This window comes from Oncorhynchus mykiss, chromosome 17 (assembly GCF_057628025.1).
Source record: "Oncorhynchus mykiss isolate SJ-2025 chromosome 17, ASM5762802v1, whole genome shotgun sequence".
Taxonomy (NCBI): domain Eukaryota; kingdom Metazoa; phylum Chordata; class Actinopteri; order Salmoniformes; family Salmonidae; genus Oncorhynchus; species Oncorhynchus mykiss.
Window position 1 is genome coordinate 34,292,268 of NC_143038.1, and position 21,220 is coordinate 34,313,487.

At 43.9% G+C, this 21,220-nt stretch overlaps 2 protein-coding genes across 3 annotated transcripts; one reads left to right on the top strand and one right to left on the bottom strand.

Annotated features, from left to right (window-relative positions):
• Positions 1-375: 375 nt before the first annotated feature.
• On the bottom strand, positions 376-12,134 carry LOC110494045 (cryptochrome-1). Its single transcript, XM_036950047.2, has 14 exons — positions 11,161-12,134; positions 9,847-10,019; positions 7,586-7,694; positions 7,287-7,429; positions 7,022-7,206; positions 6,749-6,846; positions 6,417-6,557; positions 4,926-5,237; positions 4,612-4,763; positions 2,762-2,964; positions 2,477-2,575; positions 2,238-2,321; positions 1,911-2,113; positions 376-1,601 (listed from the first exon to the last, which is right to left on the bottom strand). The coding sequence occupies exons 2-14, from the start codon at positions 10,002-10,004 to the stop codon at positions 1,557-1,559; spliced, it is 1,932 nt and encodes a 643-aa protein (XP_036805942.2). The 5' UTR covers positions 10,005-10,019; positions 11,161-12,134; the 3' UTR covers positions 376-1,556.
• Positions 11,490-20,725, top strand: rbbp5 (retinoblastoma binding protein 5). Of its 2 annotated transcripts, none has more exons than XM_021568727.3 (14): positions 11,490-12,859; positions 13,284-13,309; positions 13,444-13,616; positions 13,993-14,133; positions 14,441-14,603; positions 14,738-14,847; positions 15,040-15,159; positions 15,251-15,404; positions 15,608-15,679; positions 15,865-15,982; positions 16,075-16,144; positions 16,287-16,528; positions 16,631-16,852; positions 20,044-20,725. In XM_021568727.3, exons 1-14 carry the CDS (start codon positions 12,841-12,843, stop codon positions 20,094-20,096), a joined length of 1,683 nt encoding a protein of 560 aa, XP_021424402.1. In that variant the 5' UTR covers positions 11,490-12,840; the 3' UTR covers positions 20,097-20,725. The 2 variants fall into 2 exon arrangements, with proteins under 2 accessions (XP_021424402.1, XP_021424403.1); XM_021568728.3 differs by having other exon boundaries at positions 12,181-12,859; positions 16,631-16,708.
• The last annotated feature ends 495 nt before the right edge of the window (positions 20,726-21,220 follow it).

Genomic DNA, 21,220 nt, shown 5'->3' on the forward strand with positions numbered 1-21,220 from the left:
GACCAGATATTGAATCCTCTCTCGACGTTCTTTTGTCTGCTCTGCAATGGTTTACTTTGAAACTTTTCCATGTACCAAAAAGATAAAGTACTTGTAAGTGTTTAACTTTTGTCAAGTGTATTTAAATAAACTGCTGATAAACAAGTCACGTGTTGTAGCTTTCCTGCTCACATCCTTGGTGCCGGTCTGGAACCAACATGGTCTTGCTAAAAGGCAACCCATTCCAAACCGGTTCAACTCAGAAGCGGAAGAGGGCCCCAGCTAAAGTATTGTACCAATGTTCATGAATTATTACCAATATCGCTGAAATAATTAGCCTAATGAAATGAAAACATTCATGAACAGAAATGAAATTGGACAAGGAATCCCACAATATGCCTCTTTCAACTATTTAATTTCAGTTGAAATAATAGTTTCCATAGCCAAGAGCACAGATAGGTACATATACTATATCAATTAAGTTATTTAAAAATGTATATGAAATTTAAAGCTAATATATTTGTTTAAACCAGTAATGTACAGCCCCAGAGGGAAAACAAAAAACAATCTGTATAAAAAGCAGATTTATGAAGACAACCTACATGATACCAGCCAACATAAAATAGATTGACTTCCTGCTAGCTTTTGAAACTGAAGATTGACTTTCTGCTTGAAAGTTGACATTACATTTACATTTGACATTTTGGTCAATTAGCAGACGCTCTTATCCAGAGTGACTTATGGTTAGTGCATTACACTATGGAAGACAGTATTAAAGCAATGTCACGGTACTACATCTTTCAGAAGCTAGTGAATCTGGGAAGAACTCCCAATGGCAGTGTCCCCAGCAGAGGCAATGGTAGATTACTACTGGGTGTCTAATACAGTAGGCCACTTGTTCACCACCAGCAGTAACACTGATCTTCCGTCCAGGCAGTTCACATCCTCTACCCAGAATAACATTCTTCACCCTCCATTTGAGAAAAAATAAGAAACATGGTGGAAGAACAACACATGATGAACTGCTGAGGCTATTACATATACTTTCCCTACAGAGAGCAGGTGATTTGATTTGACCAATCAGCCTGCTGTGATCCTCAGGGTTAGAGGTCAAAGGTAAACCCTAAAGGTCATGGGTAGTCCAGACCTAAATATCAGGTCTCCAGTGAAATGGTTTGTCTTTGGGCTATATGGCTATGTGTCACACACATACAGTAAGGCACAGTATGGTAAAATGTCATCCACAGTCTAACTGACATACAGTATTTACATAAATGACATCATAACATATTATAGACTATCTCATATTCAACCCAGGTGGGGTATTTAGTGTCATTATAAGAGCTCAAGATTAGATTACGAAAAACCCAAACTGATATACCCTTTTGCCTAATTGAAATAGTACATCTTTGAGTTCGCAACTCTCAAACCTAAGACGTCTCAGGGACCTTCATGTGACATCGCATACGGGAACAAAGAGAATTTTCCCTTTTTATACAAAAAATAAAAATGTGTCTTTAAACATCTCTGTACAGTATATATCATACAAAATAATATCTATCTATGACGGCAGCAGCTTATGAAGACACAGCCGTCCTCTCATCCTGTCGACCCGTACTCTTCTGAAACACAAACACAGAACAAAGACAACATTGTAAAATATTACGACATCGTTTTACCATGTTTATACAGTCGTATGTAAATACCAGAGGGGTTTATAGTTTCACAAAGCAGAAGCTCTGATAAACTGATCATGTGGAGTCTATTTTACTATGCTCCTAAAAGTCTATATTTCCGAACTCAGAAATATGAATATTTCAGACTATTTAATAACTTATCGATCATGCTTTGTGACATCACCCCAGGTTCATAACATCGACTTTAGAAAACAGAATGTAAACACAAATATTGACCCCTGACCCCTGACTTACATGTTGGTGGTGTCGCTGCACCTTGAAGGCAGGGGCCGGAAAGTCGCTGCCCACTTCCTGTTCCGACTCCCGCCCCCTCTTCCCAGTCCCGCCCCGTGCCAAATGACCTGGATAGTGAGGCACAGCAAACTCATGGGCACATCTTGTCCGACAGAGTTGCTGATTGGACGATCCTGCCTGCTCTGCGTGCGCCATTCCACAGCCTGTAGTGACCAAGAGGCAAACAGAAATAAACCCATAAGAATGTCCTCCTCTACATAACACTGCAAGTGACTGTTGTGACCAGTCTGTGTCCAGTCAGATATGAAATACTGTGTCTAGACTTACTCTGAGTGCATGTTGGTCCAGGTCGTGGCCTCACTCCACTGAGTCCCAGCAGCTCCTCACCGTTCACATTTACTCTACTACAGCCTGGAGTGAGGAGAAGAGAGGGAGAGGGGAGGGTAGAGGAGAGGAGAGGTGGAGTGTGGGTTAGAGTGTGCTAACTTTGCAGTCGTGGTGTGATATTATTTGGGATAATGTATGAATGGTATCTAAGGAGGTTTAGGCAAATGAGCCTTGCTCACCATGATGGCTGTTGAGCCCGCTGTGTTTTCTACCAGTAGAGGGCGATGCCACCGCATTCAGATCCTCAATGGGACTGGTCGGCACAGCTGCTAGTAAGCCTATTGGGAGAGAGACACACGTTATAATGAATTACCAAGTGTGAGAAAGAGAGCGATAGAGGCAGACAGAAAGAACGAGAGAGACAGAGCAGGAGAAAAAGAGAGTGGGCAGGTGATAGGAAGAGAGTGAAAAAGAAAAGCGAGAGAGAGTTCAATACAAAGTGAGGGAGGGAGAAAAATACTTACTGAGTCCTCTGTATCTGGACAGCTGCTGATACATTTGTCTCATCCTCTCTATGTTGAGTCGGCTGGCCTCTGCATGGTTCACCATGGGTTTGGGGTAGTCCACCCCGACCACACATTTGGCCGCCCGCTGCACCTCTATGGGGGCGTTCCAAGGGTCGTAGATGTACTTGTCTGGCATGTCTTTCAGGACAGGTAGGTAGTGTCTGTAAGCAGAGGGAGAAATTCAATCTCAGCACCTCGTCACAACTGCCAGAGGAGTTGGTTCAGCATAACATACAGACAGTAGTCAGACAGAACAGCCTTGCTAATGCATATATATATATATATATATATATATATATACAGCCCCTTTACTTTCAGTGCAGCAAACTCTCTCCAGAAGTTCAGTGAGGATCTCTGAATGATCCAATGTTGACCTAAATGACTAATGATGATAAATACAATCCACCTGTGTGTAATCAAGTCTCCGTATAAATGCATCTGCACTGTGATAGTCTCAGAGGTCTGTTAAAAGCGCAGAGAGCATCATGAAGAACAAGGAACACACCAGGCAGGTCCGAGATACTGTTGTGAAGAAGTTTAAAGCCGGATTTGGATACAAAAAGATTTCCCAAGCTTTAAACATCCCAAGGAACACTGTGCAAGTGATAATATTGAAATGGAAGGAGTATCAGACCACTGCAAATCTACCAAGACCTGGCCATCCCTCTAAACTTTCAGCTCATACAAGGAGAAGACTGATCAGAGATGCAGCCAAGAGGCCCATGATCACTCTGGATGAACTGCAGAGATCTACAGCTGAGGTGGGAGACTCTGTCCATAGGACAACAATCAGTCGTATATTGCACAAATCTGGCCTTTATGGAAGAGTGGCAAGAAGAAAGCCATTTCTTAAAGATATCCATAAAAAGTGTTGTTTAAAGTTTGCCACAAGCCACCTGGGAGACACACCAAACATGTGGAAGAAGGTGCTCTGGTCAGATGAAACCAAAATTGAACTTTTTGGCAACAATGCAAAACGTTATGTTTGGCGTAAAAGCAACACAGCTGAACACACCATCCCCACTGTCAAACATGGTGGTGGCAGCATCATGGTTTGGGCCTGCTTTTCGTCAGCAGGGACAGGGAAGATGGTTAAAATTGATGGGAAGATGCCAAATACAGGACCATTCTGGAAGAAAACCTGATGGAGTCTGCAAAAGACCTGAGACTGGGACGGAGATTTGTCTTCCAACAAGACAATGATCCAAAACATAAAGCAAAATCTACAATGGAATGGTTAAAAAATAAACATATCCAGGTGTTAGAATGGCCAAGTCAAAGTCCAGACCTGAATCCAATCGAGAATCTGTGGAAAGAACTGAAAACTGCTGTTCACAAATGCTCTCCATCCAACCTCACTGAGCTCGAGCTGTTTTGCAAGGAGGAATGGGAAAAAATGTCAGTCTCTCGATGTGCAAAACTGATAGAGACATACCCCAAGCGACTTACAGCTGTAATCGCAGCAAAAGGTGGCGCTACAAAGTATTAACTTAAGGGGGCTGAATAATTTTGCACGCCCAATTTTTCAGTTTTTGATTTGTTAAAAAAGTTTGAAATATCCAATAAATGTCGTTCCACTTCATGATTGTGTCCCACTTGTTGTTGATTCTTCACAAAAAAATACAGTTTTATATCTTTATGTTTGAAGCCTGAAATGTGGCAAAAGGTCGCAAAGTTCAAGGGGCAGGAATACTTTCGCAAGGCACTGTATATATGTATATGTGTGTGTGTGTGTGTGTCTTGTGTGTGTCTTGTGTGCGTCTTGTGTGTGTGGGTGTTTGTGTGTGCGTGCATGTAGCTATACCAACCTAACGAAGTCTCCTTCGGGATCTATTTTTCGTCCGAAGCCCACGGGACAGTAGCAGTGGAAGAACTGCTGGAAGAAGGAACTGCAGGAGTGACACAACCAGCTGCCTGCGTTCACACTCCAGTCTGCATCCAGGAGCAGCTCCTCAAACACCTGACAGACACACACAGAACAACAACACTGTCATTCACACATAATATGTATCTCTTCTGATTCTTCCTCCTTCCCTCCCCTCTCTCTACCTTCATGCCCTCTTCCCAGCCCTCTTCTCCTCCACCCCTCCCTCCCTCCACACCACCCTCCGTCTTTCTCTACCTTCATGCCCTCCTCCCAGCTGATCCACAGGTCTCCTCTGGTCAGGAAGCAGGCCACAGCATGTCTGGCCAAGTGGTGGATCCAGCCTTCCTGCCTCAGCTGAGTCATGATGGCGTCGATCCAGGGGAAGCCAGTCTTGGCTTCGGCCCACTTGGCCAGCGCCTCGGCGTTGCGGTCCCAGGGGATGCGGATACAGATGGGGTTCCCGTCCATTTTGTCGAAGCGGGGGTTGTTCGTGGCGGCCGTGTAGAAGAACTCACGCCACAGCAGCTTGTCGTAGAGAGAGATGGGGGGACTGCCGTTCGTCTTCACCTGAGGAGAGAAGAGAGAGGAGAATGTAATCGTGAGGAAAACAGGAGCAATCTTATGTGATAGTTTCCTGAGATAAGAGTTGGTGTTAGTGTTAGGTAAGGTGTGTGTTGGTGTTAGGTAGAGATGGATGTGTGTTGGTGTTAGGTAAGGATACGTGTGTGTGTGGGTGTTAGGTAAGAATACGTGTGTTGGTGTTAGGTAGGGATGGATGTGTGTTGGTGTTAGGTAAGGATACGTGTGTGTTGGTGTTAGGTAGAGATGGATGTGTGTTGGTGTTAGGTAGAGATGGATGTGTGTTGGTGTTAGGTAGGGATGGATGTGTGTTGGTGTTAGGTAAGGATACGTGTGTGTTGGTGTAAGGTAGGGATGGATGTGTGTTGGTGTTAGGTAAGGATACGTGTGTGTTGGTTTTAGGTAAGGATAAGTGTGTGTTGGTGTTAGGTAGAGATGGATGTGTGTTGGTGTTAGGTAAGGATACGTGTGTGTTGGTGTTAGGTAGAGATGGATGTGTGTTGGTGTTAGGTAGAGATGGATGTGTGTTGGTGTTAGGTAGGGATACGTGTGTGTTGGTGTTAGGTAAGGATACATGTGTGTTGGTGTTAGGTAAGGATAAGTGTGTGTTGGTGTTAGGTAAGGATAAGTGTGTGTTGGTGTTAGGTACGGATACGTGTGTGTTGGTGTTAGGTAAGGATACGTGTGTGTTGGTGTTAGGTAAGGATACGTGTGTGTTGGTGTTAGGTAAGGATACGTGTTTGTTGGTGTTAGGTAAGGATACGTGTGTGTTGGTGTTAGGTAAGGATACGTGTGTGTTGGTGTTAGGTACGGATACGTGTGTGTTGGTGTTAGGTAAGGATACCTGTGTGTTGGTGTTAGGTAAGGATACCTGTGTGTTGGTGTTAGGTACGGATACGTGTGTGTTGGTGTTAGGTAGGGATACGTGTGTGTTGGTGTTAGGTAAGGATACGTGTGTGTTGGTGTTAGGTAAGGATACGTGTGTGTTGGTGTTAGGTAAGGATACGTGTGTGTTGGTGTTAGGTAGGGATGGACGTGTGTTGGTGTAAGGTAGGGACGGATGTGTGTTGGTGTTAGGTAGGGACGGATGTGTGTTGGTGTTCGGTAGGGATGGATGTGTGTGTGATAGTATGTAGTAGGTGTAGTTATGTGTGTGAGGTACTGTACCTTCTTGTAGAGCTCTGCCAGTTTGCTGTAGAAAAGTCGACAGGACAGACATCCAAAGCGGAGGTAGGGGCTGAGACCTAGAGGACTGGGCAGCAGGGGGCTGGCGGTCTTCCTGGTACTCTCAAAATTCACCTGCCATGCCTGGAGAGAGAGAAAGGTGGAGGATTAATATATGATACATCTATGATATAATTGGACAGGAAAATCTGCAACCCTCGCTCACCATAAAAAGAAATTCACATCTATGATATAAGACATAATTACTAATGAGTCTGTGTGTGTCTGTGTGTGTGTGTGTGTGTGTGTGTGTGTGTGTGTGTGTGGTTACGTACAGTGGAGAGGTCAGGTTCCAGTTGTCTCTCTATCCTGGTGAGAGCTTCACTCTCTCCTCCTGGCCACACGGCTGGGGCTAAGCCCTCTGTATCAAAGCCTGGGGAGAGAAACACAGAGCATGTTTAGACATTTCAGGTAAATTATCTCGAAAACTCTCTTTTTCCGCCCCTAAGAACCATTCTGGACAGACTCGAAAGAATTGCTAAAACAGTTTAATGTTCAACTCCATGAAGCAAGTATGGACACCCATTCCAATAGAAAAGGTGTCTTACCCAGCTCCTCCAATAGGGGTACTCCGTACTTGTCCCTGTGGTTGTCTGAGACAGGGGTGACACATCGACCCATGCTGGCCCGGGACAGAGCCCCTACTGGGGCATCGGGGGGTGGCATGGAGCCAACCAATGTCTGGAAATGCTTGAATGTGAGAGGAGGATGACCCCCGTTCAGCTCTATGATCCTGCAGAGAGGAGAGGGGTTTCAGTTAGGGCTCTTTTTAATCCAAACCTCCAAGTGATGTCACCCGTATGTCCCACTCACTTGTCCAGGTCGTAGAGAGTGTGTGAGATCCTGCTGATGACCTCCACTCCGGCCTCTGTGGCCAGTTTCTTAATGGCTGCATCCCTCTCCTTACCGAACGGCTCAGAGTCACACTCAAACGTCAGCTGGGAGGTGTTCCAGTCCTGAGAGGACAGGACACAGCAGACACACACTGGGGTTAAAACAACATATACCGATCGGCTTTGAAATGGTCCGCAAACACTGATACAGCATGGTGAATATGTGCTGTCCCTGGGGGTGAGAGAGGCTAGGGAGAGGGGAGGGAAAAGGGGTCTCACCTTAAAGAGTTGGGGGAAGATGTTGGCCGGCTGGCCTCGGATCACAAACAGACGGGAGTTGAGCTTCTGAAGGCTTGCGTCTAGATCTTCCAGACACTGCAGCAGGAACCTGAAACACAGGAGGGACGACGACCGTCACTACATGGCCATGCTGGAGAGGACACTGCTTCAGGGGCATTCTCAGAGTGCAAAGAGACTCATGTTTACTACTTAGACCTGACACCATGTTTACTACTTAGACCTGGCACCATGTTTACTACTTAGACCTGACACCATGTTTACTACTTAGACCTGACACCATGTTACTACTTAGACCTGACACCATGTTTACTACTTAGACCTGACACCATGTTTACTACTTAAACCTGACACCATGTTTGCTACTTAGACCTGACACCATGTTACTACTTAGACCTGACACCATGTTTACTACTTAGACCTGACACCATGTTTACTACTTAGACCTGACACCATGTTTACTACTTAGACCTGACACCATGTTTGATTGAATGAAACCCTAATAAGTCCCACTCAATAATACTTTATAAGTAAATGAATAAGAACATGTTTGTTGGATCAAGGATATAAATACATAAACTCTTAATCCCTTTCCCAGAAGCAGACCGACGCCCCTTTGACCACATGTCCATCATTTATGTTATGACGGTGATGCAATGATGACATCAGAATTGTTACATCACCGCACGTGTAACGATGCCGGTTTCAACAACTATTATTTCACGCAAACTTTCTGAAGCTCACATTTGCCTTTTCCCTTACGTCCCCTTTCCAGCATTTACGCAGTAAGTCATGTCATTGGGGCACCGATTCAGTCCTCACGGTTGCATATGTAATATTTGGCATGGGAACTGTGCCATGGTTGAGTTAACGGCATCACAGCATAGCATCCCAGGTGACTGAATGACTGACTGAACGTAGTCCCCAGAAAATGCTGTGATCCTTCTGCTCAGCGTAAGAACAGCCCCCTGAGAGAAGAGCAGCAGGTGATACATGGTGTGTTTGTCTGGTGTTTGAGTAAACACCTGAACACCTTTGAAGACAACGATAAACACACCGCCTGTGGAGAGAGACAAGATAAGCCGATAGGCCTGCTATCTGTCTGTTGCTTCACACTAGCAATTTTCCAGATCAAATAACAAAGAAAGTATAGGTGTTAACAGTTGAAAAGGTGGCTAATCCAGCTGCGGATCCGAGGGCCACTACCGCCTCCTGCTGCTTGAGCAGTTAAGAGATCAAGCTAGGCTGCTCTGCCACTGCACAGCCTGCTGGAAAGTAGGTCATCCCAATAGCAACCACTGCCTCAGGAAATGTAACTCTCTTTTGGCACACTAAACCGTCTCCCTGCCTGAACGACACCATTTTACAGACCTTGGCTCTACGCTCTTTAGTCTTTGAAAGATGCCAGAAAGAATGGCCCCAGAGAGGATTTATTAAATTGTACAGAACGTGAAAATAACATTTTGTCTGGCCGAGGCAACGGTAAGTACTTTGTAGGGAAATATTTATATTACACTATTAATGCTCTCTTAATTACCTGTCACCAGAAAAGAGAAGCTGTTGCTTTTGCCTGCAATTCATCCCATTTGTATTCCTCCTCTTAAGTTAAAAGGACCAAGGGATAAGCACCACTGCACTATTTCACATTGCTCGCCATCAACCAATGTTTAAAAGAGAATAGCCTAGTAGATACCCAAAAGAAGACTCAAACATAGGATCCACAAACTTTCAGAACCCACCATAATAGCTACATACAGAAGTCACTACTTTTATCTTGAAAGCAGACCTCATTACAATATGGGCCTACTGCTGCAATCCTTACTCTGCTGGGCCCAAACAACTACCTGATGATGTCAGGGTCCAGGCTTTCCGCCGGCACATCTCATCACTCCATACTACCATCTTCTTTAGCAAGGCCAGATATTGGCAACTGTGTGAAGGGAGCTGTTCTGAGAACCACCACAATGCTATAACCACTGGGTCTGGGACAATTCAGTGTCATTGATTTTCAATAAAGATTTGTACAAAATCTTGAATTGGACTTTCAATTCACTTCTTGAATTCAAACGGAACAGAGTTCAACCCAACCTACCTCACCCACTCTGTAATAACCATTGAATTGTATTTATGGTAATAACACATAAGCGTTCCGAGCATGGACAATTAATTTAAATCTACTGGGACAATAGAATCGTATTGACTGGTTGGTTGATGGGTGAATAGTTACTGTTGTTGTTCCTCACCTCCACCGGTTGACCCCCAGGTTGGAGGAGCCAGCGAACCAGGGGTCTAGGAAGTATACACAGCGCACCGTGTCTGAATCACGCACAGCCTCCAGCAGGGCCGGGTTGTCGTGGAGACGCAGTCCCTTCCGGAACCAGTGGATGGAGTTCTTGGTCATGTTCAAAAACAGGGCCTGGAAAAAATACAAGAAATGTTAAATATTTAGAAGCACAGTACGTACTTTAGGGAATGGGTCACATTTAAACAAATGGAAAGAGTTAAAGACTAAAAAGATTTAGCAGAGAACTGATTATTAAATACACTGGAAGTTAGAAGCATAATATTAATATTACACAATTAAAAAATTAATTGTTCATAATGTAATGGTTATTGGAATGAAATTGTACAGTTGCATGTTCAGTTGGAAAATTACTTTTGTTAGAAACAATGTACAAAAAAGTATACAATTGATTATCGTATTTCTGTTACAGACTATATGATGCATAGAGCTGAGAGTCAAATGGGACTAACACAGTACAACTAGCCTAAACCAAGCAAAGCACTGCTTCAAATCTCAGTCTCCAATTAGTTTGACTTATTAAAACTCATTATTTTTTCTAACAAGAAAATAACGATCTCATCTAAAGCAATTTGCGGACAAATCAGAAAAATACAATAATGCACGAAAGCAATAGAAATAAATATTGCCATTATATTTTTTTATCAACTTGCAAAAAAAGACAATACCCTTAGTCTCCCAACTTTTAAATGAAGTTATATCACACTAAGATAGTACAGCTTGTGGCATGCAAATTTATGACACAGTGTAGGTGATTTGGTCACCGTAACATCAGAAATGTTAGACCACAAGCATCATCAACATAATATACACTGCATAACTGCACACAAATTGTTCAGAAAGCTCAGACACACACACATACATACAAATGTTATGCCGTACCAATGGTCAGACAACTTTGTTTTTTGATAACTTGGAATTATTAGGTTCTATATGCATCTTTGCCAATTTCGGTTAATTTCAGACCGCCTTGTTCTGTACGATGGTCTACATAGTAGTATACTCTAAATACCCCAATTCATAAAAATAAAAAAAGTATATATATATATATATATATATATATATCCTCACACTATTCAAACCAATGAGGGTTGTGAATTGTAAATCCAATTAACTCAGAATAATTCTAAGGTCACGATTTGCCAAAGCACAGCCTCAGAATCAGGTCAGTTACATGTACCTTATGTAAGGATAATACATGTGCATGGAAGAAGAGAGACCTACATTCTGATAAGTAATAATGTCCATCGCTTACCTGTAATGTGTTGTCAAGGATGTGTCTCTTATGTCATTACCGTTGACAGGATCGTTTAATTCCACGTGTGGTCTCTCCAAGTGTGAATCAAACAGTCGGGGTTTTCTTGTGGTGTACAGTTAAGTTCTCGCAATGCAAGAACAAGACAGTTGCATAACTGTTCTAGCTACTGCGCATGACCAATGTTCCAGAACAACACGTGATATAGAAATATAAATGAATAAATGTGATGTCTGTTTCCAAGCACAGTGACTTTACTGTCTAGTTACAAAGTTCTATGCTCCAAGCAACACGCCCCAACAAGCAATAAAGAAGCGACCTAGAAATCTAATTGGTTGACGCAGTAGGCCTTTCCTCACGTTTTTGCGGCATGGAACGATCGGGGGTACTTTTTTGAGATGCATCCAGCTGCAGCCTCGCAGAATAGCCTGTGACTAAAACTAGCCTGTCACTAAAACCAATACTATCTACTGGCAGTGGTTAATCTCTACCACATACACGTGAAGTTATTTTATTTCCTAGATTACTTTTCTTGCCCCATTTCCTTTCCTAGATTCCTTTCCTCTCTACTGGCCGTGATAATCCCTACCGCATACATGTGAACTCCTTTTCTTTCCTTGATTCCTTTCCTCCTTTCCCCGCTCCCTTTCTTTTCCTGATATCCTAGTTCCGTTTAATTTCCTCCTTTCCCAGCCTTCTTTCTTTTCGTCCTTTTCTAATTTAATTTGCTAGCTTCCTTGTCTTTCCTCCTCTTCTTTCATAGATTCCCATTCTCATTTCCTAGCTCCCATTCCTCTCCTCCTCTTCCTCCTTTCCTAGCTCCTTTCTTCCTTTCCTAACTCCTTTTCCTAATTTAATTTCCTTCTTCCTTTCCTTTCCTACTTTTATCTCCTAGATGCAGAATATCGGCCAAATTTCACCTAGTTTCATCCTCTCCACTACTCGCGACCGGACTTCCTCTCACTACCATATTTGGTGATGAGAAAATGTGTAAATGCTGCTTCAAATTTATAGCCCCTTGTGACATCTCTGGGGTTCCCCTTCTGTCTGTGCGGGTAATTTTTGTGACTGGTTGCTGCCGGGCTATTGACTTTCTAGTATTTAGAGGTGGACTTTTAGTGGAGTAGATATGATTTCTTATGTAGTTTTCGTGCCATTTATGTTTTCATTGTAGGTTGAAAATATGTATTTTATATGGAATAACTTAATTTCTATAACCTGAAACCCCGCCCTGTTTTTCCGTGTATTTTGTGATTGGTTATATTGGGAAAGACCCGGATGTTCACGGGTGGTAGGATTTTAGAGTCCTGTGTGTAATGCAGTTGCCTGATAGAACATGGACACAAGAGCAACTGTGTCGGCCTGGATGGAGGATGTTATGAATTAAATAACGTACACGTTCATATATTCAGATGTTGAATAAGTATCTGAAATCATGCGTACAAAAATCAAAAACATAATTGCAAACAGTTTACTTTGAACATACGATAAAATGAATTAAATCCGTATAGATTTTTATTTGGGCAGTTTCAGCGTCACTTTGTTTGGGGTCCTTCGTTAGCTAGGCGCCAGTCACTCTCTTGTTAGCAACAGAGCTACATAGCTAAACGTCTGTGTTTTGGATACATCGACTTGAATACTGTTTATTTTTGATATTCGTGGTCTCAAAATTGGTCAGCGATGAATTTAGAGTTGCTCGGTAAGGATAATTTATAATTCTTCAATAATTTCTTGGGTGCAGGACTTCACGTAAAGGAGGATATTGTAGCTTGGCAGCACTAGCATGCTAATTAACGAACGCCAAACGCTATACAAAGCAGTCGGAGTATAAGTAACGTTAGGGATAAATACAATCTATTTATTTCCAGTGTTAATCTTACCTTCTAACTACAAGGTGAAATCACACCGCAAAATAGCAGGCAACTACTACTATTAGACGTTAGCCATTACATTAGCCAATGAACGATCTTCGTATGTATGGTACTGTCATTTGGACTCAGATAATGTAAACAGTCAGTAACGTTAGCTAGTCTGTGGATTGTGTGTTCTTCCAGCTGTTATATGACCTAAGTCAGTCTATATGTACTAGAGAGCTAACCACATGATTTGTTATTTTTCTATAGAGTCGTTCGGGCAGAACTATCCAGAGGTAAGCCATTCCAATCTTGTTCTACATGTTACTTGTCATTTACATTGTAGACGCTCTTATTCAGAGCGACTTCCTGATGAATACATCTGTGTCTGTGTGAGTGTCTTCACATATAGTTGCGATCTCATTAACAGGAGGCCGATGGCACTCTGGACTGTATCAGTATGGCTCTCACATGCACCTTTAACCGCTGGGGCACGCTTCTGGCGGTGGGCTGCAACGACGGACGCATCGTCATCTGGGACTTCCTGACACGGGGCATCGCCAAGATCATCAGCGCTCACATTCATCCAGTCTGCTCACTGTGGTGAGAAAGCGAGCCACGAGAAAGGGAAAACACCAGGGTTGGGGTCAATTCCATTTCAATTGCAGTCAATTCGGGAAGTACACTGAAATTCCAATTTTCTTCAATACTTTTCAATTAGGAAGAATTGAAATTGCTGTTTGGTTTACCTTATGAATTGATTGCAAATGGAATGGACCCCAACATTGTAGCACAAACACTTTTTAGAATCAGCAAACTATGCTTACATTTATATATGTTAAAATGTTCTTTTATTTACTCAAACCCATGATTTGGTCCTGGAGCACTTGTCAAAAGGTGTTTTGACTGTGGTTCTGAATTGTTTTTAGTGTGGTTCTGAATCTTAACTGTCCTGAACCTTAACCTTGTGCCTCTGCAGTTGGAGTCGAGACGGTCACAAGCTGGTGAGTGCGTCTACAGATAACATAGTGTCGCTATGGGACGTCTTGACTGGAGACTGTGACCAGAGGTTCCGCTTCCCCTCGCCCATCCTCAAACTGCAGTACCACCCCAGAGACCTGTGAGTTTCTATATGTCCAACTTGTCTTATACCTCAGCCTAGTCTTGTCCTTTCTAACTCATAACTCCTAACCCCATCCATTAAAGTACAGTTAGTACCACCGACCCCACCCACCTTGGAATATATATCTATACTTCGACCTTAGCTCAGCCTACACCTCAGGCCTCTTATGATTCCTAATTTATTGTTATGCCTAACCTCAACCCTTACACACCCAAAAGTCTGTGAAGTGGTAGTTTATCTAAAACGGTATAAGGGAGTAACGGTATGGAAAAGTATAGAAATCCCAACCTGTCCTTTGTTTCAGTGACAAAGTCCTGGTGTGTCCTATGAAGTCCGCTCCGGTGCTGCTGACCCTGTCTGACTCTAAACACGTGGTTCTGCCCGTGGATGACGACTCTGACCTGAATGTGGTGGCGGCCTTCGACCGGCGGGGGGAGTACATCTACACCGGCAACGCCAAAGGAAAGGTCAGAGGTCACTGGGGCCTGGGTTTATTTATTTGTGGATCAGACATTTTGCCATATTCTTTTTCTATTTAGCACTTTACAGGTTATATGTGTGTGTGTGGGAGCTTATTGTTCTCACTGATATGACCCTGCAGATTCTGGTGCTGAACACGGACACGCAGGATCTGGTGGCATCGTTTCGGGTAACAACAGGGACCAGTAATACCACAGCCATCAAGTCCATAGAGTTTGCGCGCAAGGGCAGGTGAGAAGACTGAGCGGAAACCAATCAGTGTGTGTTGGTGAAGGCTGAAAGGCAATAGGACTATGTTTGTGTGGGAAATCATTCTGGTACTTAGAAAGTAGTTGTGTGCCTCTTACGGAGAATATTTCATAGTTCCGTCAAAGGACTGATCGTGATCCACTCTCTCCTCTCTTCCTCGCCTCCTCTCTCCAGTTGTTTCCTCATCAACACAGCAGACAGAATCATCAGGGTGTATGACGGGAGGGAGATTCTCACCTGTGGGAGAGACGGGGAGCCAGAGCCCATGCAGAAACTACAGGACCTTGTCAACAGGTGAACACACATGCCTTCGCTGTGCATACAAACCACACACATGCTCACTTTGATACATCTCTTTCCCTCACTCCTTCCCCTCTCTCTGTAGGACTCCCTGGAAGCGGTGTTGTTTCTCTGGGGATGGGGAGTACATTGTGGCTGGTTCAGCCCGACAGCATGCTCTGTACATCTGGGAGAAGAGCATTGGCAACTTGGTGAAGATCCTCCATGGAACCAGAGGAGAACTACTGCTGGACGTGGCTGTAAGGAACCACCCAAAACCTATTTTTCCAGCCCTCTTCCTCTCACTAGCTAATTCTCTTGAGTTATTCTCTTTTTCTGCCTTGTTTCTGGAGGATGTGCTGCCTCTGTTTTGAATTGTCTGTACTGGAGATTCACACAATTGACAGTAACTCATGGTGCTGATGAACTTTTTCCTGACCTATGAACCCTGACCTCTCTGCAGTGGCACCCTGTGCGGCCAATCATCGCCTCCATATCCAGCGGAGTGGTGTCCATCTGGGCTCAGAACCAAGTGGTGAGTGACACACAATACAGGTTGGACCTGAGTTCTACACCCCGGAACTGGTCTGGGTGCTGGACTGGTCTCTTTCTGCGACTTGGCTACCTAGGTTTTGATTTCAGAGAGTGATTCCTCTGCCTTTGCAAGTGAATCTGATGGAATGGATTAGCTAACTCAACGCTATGTGTTTTTGTGTTCAGGAAAACTGGAGTGCGTTCGCCCCAGACTTCAAGGAGCTGGATGAGAACGTGGAGTACGAGGAGAGAGAGTCTGAGTTTGACATAGAGGATGAGGATAAGAGTGAACCTGAACAAACAGGTAGACGTGCGCGCGCACACACAGACACACACACACGCACACCTTTGTATTGTGACTAGTCAGGGACTGATTTGTGTGTGTGCGTGTGTCAGGTGCTGATGCTGCAGAGGATGAGGAGGTGGATGTGACCTCTGTTGACCCCATCGTTGCATTCTGCAGCAGGTAAGTGTGTTTGATGAAGGTAGACAGGTCTTTCAATGGTGACAGCCTTATAGCTTTAAATAGGCATTGCAATTGAATAGAAAGTCCAATAGTAATACAAGGATGAATATGGATTGTGGTCTCTGATCTCCCCCTGTGTTAGTGATGAGGAGCTGGAGGACTTCAAGGCCCTGCTCTACCTGCCCATCGCTCCAGAGGTAGAAGACCCTGAGGAGAATCCATTTGGTCCCCCTCCAGATGCAGCCGGCCAGACCACCCCCGTAGAAGATGGTTCAGCCCACACAGGGAGCGGGGACAAGAAGCGCCAGCCGTCCTCAGAGGGAGTTCCGCCCAAAAAGAAGGCTCGTACCACCACCATCGAACTACAGGGGGTGCCTAGTGATGGTGAGAGTAACACACAAACACACACACACACACACAACATGAACACTTTACTTTTTAATCATGAATTAGTACCCTGACCTGTGTTTTCTCCCACTATCGTAGAGGTGCACCCCTTACTGGGGGTAAAGGGAGACAGCAAGTCCAAGAAGAAGACGGCAGGGCGGCCAAAAGGCTCCAAAGGTAAAGAGAAAGACTTTCCCTTCAGGCCCAAACCCTACAGGGGGGACAGGGTCTACCCTGACGGAGCGGTAGCGGGAGGAGGAGCAGGAGGAGGAGGAGGAGGAGGGATGAAGGGCAGAGCGGAGGGGGGCCTGACTGCAGCAGGTAAGGATGCAATATGATATGAAGCCAACATGAGGAGCCATGCTAATCCTGCTAGCTACGACGCTTCACCAGCCCTCTGCTCCCCGCCCCCGCCCACCACACAAACAGACATTGACACCCCCCCCCCCCCCCCAGACCGTCAACCCCTGCACACCACAGCCTCACAACCTGCCTCTAACTACTGATTGGGAACTGATTCTGGGCCAGATTAATAACCACAAAATCCCATCAAGAGAGATTCTCCCCGTTGCGAGGCGTGGGGGTTAGTTTTGATTCAGATTATTGGGTTTGTTTGGTTTCCAACATGACCGCCGGCCGGCTAGCTGGCTCTCTCCTGACCTGACCTGCGGCTGGTTTGTCTACTTGCTGCTTGCCCTTTGACCCTCCTGCTCCGCTCCTGCCTCGCTCTCACCAGGGCTTGTGTGTCTATGTTGGGTGTGTGTCTCTGTGTATGTTGTGTATATTTGTGGAATCAAGTTGTCTGCTCAAAGATTGGTGATGTTTGCTGTGCTTTGTTTTGTTTTTAACAACTGTCAAATCATCCAGCCGGACCACAATACAAGACACTGAGAGAGGAGCAAAGCTGAGCCGCCATAGGCTGTGCTCGATTGTCTACTCGTTTTTTATTGGTCAAACACCTAATGCATTGCTGTCCATCATGATCTTGACACCAGGGCTGTTCCACCATTTTGAAACCCACCATCTGATTGTCCTGAAATGATTGGTCATGTTAGAAACAGATACGATTACTGTTCTTGCAACATTATTTTGAAATATAATATCGAAATCTGAGAAATTAAGCTAATTGATTGCATCCAAATTGGCCATTTTATTAGTTTATAGGATACATATAATATTCAATAACTATATTACGTAACATCTGATTTGGACCAAACGTTTTACTAACATGAGCCACACACACACCAATCCCACCACAACGATGAGTATATAGTATCCGTTGTCTGTGTCTGACAAGTAGTATGGAGTTGCGGCTCTGAGGATTGTTTCTTCATCTTATGTAACGTATTCCCAGTAAATTTGGTTAGTTTTTTTTTTTTCTTCTCCGTTCAGAGAAATTACTCATTGAAGTTGTTAGGTTTATGTCCCGTCCTACATCCAGATATTCTGACCACTATATGGTGCTGTTCCCACGATTAGCATTTGAAACAGTGGCCAGATAAACAGAACCAAAGCATGTGTTCTTTGGTTGCTGCCATACCTTGTCCATAAACTGCTGACTCTTCAGCTCCACTATACACGTCGCGTTTCTTTGCTTTGGTGATGTATGTAGTGCTATGATCCTATGTAATGCTAGATAGAGCGCATGAGTCGAGACCAAAGTTGGCACATTTGCAATTTAACCCAACAGTTTTTGTGACAAAACTATTGGTAGATTTGAAAATGATGGAGACAGTGAACTTGAGATTTTTATTCGGTACACGAAAGCTTAAGCGGAGAAGTACATTTTGTGTGCACTACAACGTCACGCACTTATTTAAAATAATACAATAAAATAAAAAAACGTTTTTATCTGCAATAAGTCTGTTTAGTGGAAATGCATCACTGGTGGGAAAATGCGCATATTTTCTTTGTGGATTCTAGAATATTTGCATGAAAATATGTCGTCAATTGGATGGAAACCTAGCTACTGTTAGAAAAAAGTTTGGTCAAAATCAGATGTAAGGTACTATATTATATGAATGCTATAAATACAAATGGGCAATTTGGGTGCAATCAATTAGCTTAATTTCTCAGATCAAATTATATTTAAACAAAATAAGGTTGAAGGAATGCTTATCTTATCTGTTTCTAACTACAGAAGCGATTTTCAGAACAATCTGAGATGGTGGGTGTCGTGATTTGCTGAAATGACATGGAACGACCCACCAGGCGATTTAAAAATAGATTTTTTTTTATTTTTTAAAACCTTTTATTTAACTAGGCAAGTCAGTTAAGAACAAATTCTTATTTACAATGACGGCCTACCGGGAAACAGTGGGTTAACTGCCTTGTTCAGGGGCAGAACGACACATTTTTACCTAGTCAGCTTGGGGATTCGATCCAGCAATCTTTCGGTTACCGGCCCAAAGCGCCAACCCCTAGATTACCTGTCGCCCCTGTTGGAGAGTGATTTTATTTTCCAATAGACTAAAAAGCATCTCTTTTTCAAGTTGCATTATTGTTTCAATGCTAACTTTTGCTGTTGCAAAGTGAAGGAATTAATTATTTTGAATCCCATTTGACTTTCTAATGCACCGCCCACCACTCTTCAAGTTGCATTGTTGAGAAACTCATTATGCTAAGAGCCATGATATACCTGTAATGCCTCTGTATTGAATTGAGTGTTGAGTTCACGTTGACCGACCATACTGTCTGCTCTGGGAAAAGTTTGAAATTCATTTTGATACACTCTAATTTCTGGACCTGGGAAGGTCAAATGGGCAACGTTTAATGTGTTCAAGGACATAATCTCTGACTGTGTTTCTCCGACAAGAAGGTATGTTGTGAGCTATAATATATTAATTTTATGTAGCGCTTTTCGTTACAAAGACAATCTCAATGAACAAAACAAATGCAGAGATCTGGATGGTCTTGGGCGACAGTCTTCCACAGCTTCAGGTGTTGTTCAGAACGGCTGTGCAGTAGCTTAAGCGGAGGGAGCGTCGTCGGTCAGTTGCGCAGACAGCTCGTCGTCAGTCACCTCGTCGTCCCCCCCCCCCCCCCACCCCCTCGTCTGTTGGTAGGCTGGACAGTTCGCTACTGAAGTAGTGGGTGATGCTTCGGCAGCTATTAGCGGCGTGAAAGAGCACCGCACCTCGGCAGTAGTCAGGAAACAGTCCGCTCTGAGGCGGGCCTCAACCCCTTGCGCTGCTGTCCACATCATTCATGCAACCCGGTCAGGTGGAAAAGGCTGGTGCTGATGCGTCCTTCAAATGCCAAGACAAACAAACAGTCTTGCCATTAGTCGAGCAACTTCCATGGGTCAAAACCACCAGATATTATATAGAAACACTCAAAGAAGTCATAGGAAACACAAAGTTGGTGTAAAAAAAATACTTGAAACAACATATTTTTTAAATGTATAGAAGCTCTCTACCTATGCTTTCTCTCGTGGTGCCATGGCAACAATGTGAGTATTCTATTCATGGGGTTCTCTATTCTGTGTGATATTCTTGGTGTCTTTCCTACAGGGAGCCTGGTTTCACAGTCCTACAAGCAGCATGATATCGGGGGACTGGACTGAGCCAGCACCATAATCATCATCGCCCCCTGTGGTTCTGGAAGGGGAAGGACAGGCACCTAAATTCGGCCTGTTTTTACACTCTCCTAAAATCAAGACTCTTTGTGATATCACTCAAGACTGTCATTATGGTATCACCCCCCACCACCACCACAACCCCAAAAGACTCATTATGACATCACAGCCTTCTATTGCTCAGGCTGTGACTTTCCCTACCGGCTGTCTCTCTCTGTCCTCTCTCTGTGCTGGCTGCTATGGTTACCTGGATTATCTCCCTCCTGTCAAAGACTGATGTATGTGACCTGATGATGTCACAAGTTTTAGATGAGAGTTCTGACTAGGAACTCCTGCAACATAGCAGATTCACACTTTCTCATTTTCATGTTTTTTTTTGTTGGATGAGTAACAGAAACAAACCAAGAGAAGAGGGAAGCAACAGACTGCAATAGTATAGGGTCACCTCTCTTCTCCCCTCTTGTCTTTTTTTTCTGTAGAATGACTGATGTACAGATACAGTACAGGAGTTATTACATGGAATGTGTCCCAACTGGTCTCCTTTTAACTCTGTTTCTGGACATGTCTTTTTGTGTTTCTTTTTATACACGTTATTAAACCATTTAGATTGTTTTTGACTCGACCGCTGTGTTATTGAGTCATCCTGACTAGAGACCCCCCCCCCCCCCCAGGAAAACCCAATGCAAAGTCTCACTACAGTTACAACGCATACAGTAGTATCCTCTCCACCAATCATAGGTAAGCAGGCCATGCACCATTTTGTAACCGTCAGAATGTTATGACAGGTTTGTGGCACAAGATGGCGCTGCTACAACGCCAATTCCCCCCCCCCCCCCCCCCCAACAGGATGGAGCCTGGTGAGATACAGCCTCACTCACTGCCTGGCAGAGAGCTAGGTAGTGATAATGAAGAGCTTTTCCCTGTCATTTGGATTCCATTTTGTGCTACTGCACAGTTGGGTTCCATTTTGCCTTTATTTTGTAAGAGCTGATTAGGAACAAGAGGATTCACACAGGTGAATAATTCAGAGTATGGAGCTGATTGCGGTCATCCAGTAAATGAATATATATGGCCCTATACCCACTGCAAAAGTAGTTTTATTTTTTTAAATT

Excerpts from the sequence above, each read along its gene's own strand:
- LOC110494045 (XM_036950047.2), bottom strand. The coding sequence starts at position 10,004 with ATGACCAAGAACTCCATCCACTGGTTCCGGAAGGGACTGCGTCTCCAC. Across the intron at positions 7,207-7,286 it reads ACTCTCTACGACCTGGACAA|GATCATAGAGCTGAACGGGG; the intron begins GTGAGTGGGACA and ends TCCTCTCTGCAG. Across the intron at positions 2,114-2,237 it reads TGGACCAACATGCACTCAGA|GCTGTGGAATGGCGCACGCA; the intron begins GTAAGTCTAGAC and ends TGGTCACTACAG.
- rbbp5 (XM_021568727.3), top strand. Across the intron at positions 13,617-13,992 it reads CATCCAGTCTGCTCACTGTG|TTGGAGTCGAGACGGTCACA; the intron begins GTGAGAAAGCGA and ends GTGCCTCTGCAG. Across the intron at positions 16,853-20,043 it reads GGGGGGCCTGACTGCAGCAG|GGAGCCTGGTTTCACAGTCC; the intron begins GTAAGGATGCAA and ends TCTTTCCTACAG.